Source organism: Octopus bimaculoides, unplaced genomic scaffold (genome assembly GCF_001194135.2).
Source record: "Octopus bimaculoides isolate UCB-OBI-ISO-001 unplaced genomic scaffold, ASM119413v2 Scaffold_335339, whole genome shotgun sequence".
In the NCBI taxonomy this organism is placed as follows: Eukaryota; Metazoa; Mollusca; class Cephalopoda; order Octopoda; family Octopodidae; genus Octopus; species Octopus bimaculoides.
In genome coordinates, this window is record NW_026407441.1 from 1 (window position 1) to 3,040 (window position 3,040).

The window sequence follows — 3,040 nt, forward strand, 5'->3', positions numbered from 1 at the left end:
GCGCAAACAACAACATCTTTACTCACAAGAACAACATTAGTACCATCTGCAGTAACCTCAATACCAACAACATCATCAATACCGTCAGCTTCCTCATCAGTATCTTCGGCATCTACATCACTACCAACATCATTACCACCAACAACAATTACGTCAATTTCAACATCAATACCTACAGAAACAACATCTGTACCAACATCAACAACAGCCATACTAAGAACAGCAACATCTTCACTACCTTCTTCAAAAGTTTGTATCACATCTATACCTGCAAGAAAAACGCCAACATCTCCAATTTCAACATCTCTGATACCAAGAACATCAAGCATAGTGACGCCACATACATCTTTTCCAACCACTGCATCTATAGCAACCCCAACAACTTCATTACCCACATTATCAACAGGGAGTGAAAAGGCAACTACAGTTCCAACCGTTAGCATACCTACACCTACAAAATCAACATCTCTCCCAACAGGAACTACAACATCGCTACGAACCTCAAATGCATCGATGCTTTCAACACCCCTAACAACTTTTACGGCACGAACAGCGAGATCAGCAATTCCAATAATGTCCACATTAACATCTATAACCAGTTCAATACCAGCATCCACCTCAGTAACCGCAGGAACAAAACCTTCAATTCCTACAACAACAATACCGTCCATAACAACTGCAGCTTCATCTTCAGTGCCAACAACAACAACAATGGTAACACCAAAATCAAAATTATACAGAACAACAAGTAAGCCCACAACAGCAACAGAAATAACTACACCAACATCTTCAATATTAACAAAAACAGTTCCATCATTAACATCAACAACAACGCCATTATCAATTCCAAGAACTGCTCCTTCTATACCAACCACTCATTTACCAACTACAGCAGGTACCTTCTTTTCTTACCACATATTTTTTAGAGATTAGTTTTGTATCATACATTCATTTTGAGTTTCTTCAATATTCCAGGGTTTTTTTATTTTCGATATTTTTGCCTTGTTTTATTCCTTGTTTTTGCATATATTTGTAATTGGTATCACAATTTTTTTAACATTATCTTGATAGTCCATTGTAACTATTTCATGTTTTTGTTATCATATTTGAATTAATACTACAGTAATTAATAAATTTATGGTCTATTTTGTTTTGACATTCTCTCAATATTAGGCTATTGTATCATCCCTTTTTTAAATCCTGCTAAAATACGCAGAATAACTTATTGATGGATGGTTCACAGTATCAGTAGGAATTACTTTATCCCTGTTGAAATTGTGTCAATACTTATGGACACATATTTTGAACTACAACATATAGTATTGAATAATAATCAGGAGTCATATAGTTAGAGGTGAATATAGAAAAGAAAAGGAAATAATATTTATAGAAAAAGAGAGAGATAATGATAGGTGTAATATACAAACATGTACACTCACACGCACAAATGTGTGTGTGTGTGTGTGCACACATTATATGTATGTATATATATGTATGTATATATATATATATATATATATACATGTATATATGTAGATATATATATATATATATATATTGTGATGTAAAACAAGGAAAAAGACAGAAGCAAAGAGAGAATTACAGTAGTCTTACCTGTTGGTCTGGAAAAAGGGTCGCTTTCAACATCCATGTGTTGTCTCAATCTCCAAGGTTCACTTCACGTCCACATGTGCTATCCATAGCTGTACCATCTCACATGTCCGCTCTGATGGGCTGTTCGCTGCTGATGGATCCTCATGCTTCACTGAATGCTGCATGTCCACCGCGGCACTTCCAGTGGGATCCACCAGCCCCCACTTTCGACAGGATATGCCTACTCCCTCACTTCCGATCCTTCCCTACAACACAGCCTAGCTCATAACACCACGTGACCCCTGATCTGAAGATCATTCAACCAACCTTCCCACGCCCTCTTCTCAACCCCGACCACACGGCTTAACTTGTCTCGTAATCAGCCAACCAGCGAGGAAGTCACCGCTCCCTCTGTGACCGCCGTGGGACTTCAGGACTGGCCTCAGTTCCTGGCACGTTCCTGCCGGCTTCCTCCTCTTGTCCATTACTGTTGGTCCCATCCTCCATCGCAGTGATGATCTTGCACACATCCAAAACATGTCGTGGCATGCCATCTATGGATACATTGTTCCTCGAATTCACAGAGGTTATTGTCCCCTTTTCCCACTGTGATGTGCACCGCGCATTTGAGGGATTAACCCAGACTTCTTCTCCGACCTGCACAAAGGCATGCTGCTTCTCTTCTGTGAGTTGCGTCGTACATGGATGCCTCCACTCATACTTGAATATTGCCCAGGACAGGACACTGACTCCTCAGCCTGTTCTGTCCCAGGCAACATATTATACCAAAACACGGTCTCGACTGGTGAGATGTGGCCCCTCTCTGCTATGGTCTTGATGGCATGATGATGCCTCTCCACAACCCCATTGCCACTTGGCCTGTATGCCCTTACACTACTCACTCCACTCCATTCCATTCTTCTACCACTTCTGGAGTCATTAGGGTTGTTGAGCAGCCCATGTCCATGAGGGCTCGTGACACATTTCCATTTACCATGACGTCTATTACTGGCAATGACTGTGAACAGCAATGATGACATGGGTTTGACTTTGAATCTCATTAACAATTCAAAATAATGAATTTAATTCCTCTTAATTCTAACCGAGTTCATCTAATTGTATTTACTTATTGCTACTTTTCATAAAAAATGCCTTTATTTTTTTTGATATTCAATGTGCATTTTCGCCTTTTTCTTACTTTCCCCATATACATATATATGTATATATGTGAGAGAGAGAAAGCAAGTGAGAGATATGTATGTATGTGCAGGTATATATATACATATGTATGTATATGCATATATATATATATATATGCATGTATGTATATATATATATACATATATATATGTATGTATATGCATGTATGTATATATATATGCATGTATGTATATATATATATATACATATATATATGTATGTATATGCATGTATGTATATATATATG

At 38.2% G+C, this 3,040-nt stretch overlaps 1 protein-coding gene across 1 annotated transcript in view; it reads left to right on the plus strand.

Moving 5' to 3' along the window:
- Positions 1-6: 6 nt before the first annotated feature.
- LOC106883621 (mucin-5AC) overlaps positions 7-3,040 on the plus strand; it is a gene marked incomplete at both ends in the record, with an annotated part of 10,321 nt that continues 7,287 nt past the window's right edge. Inside the window, one exon of the mRNA XM_014934714.2 lies at positions 7-895. Within this exon, the coding sequence (XP_014790200.2) occupies positions 7-895 (889 nt within the window). The remainder of the gene's footprint in view (positions 896-3,040) is intronic.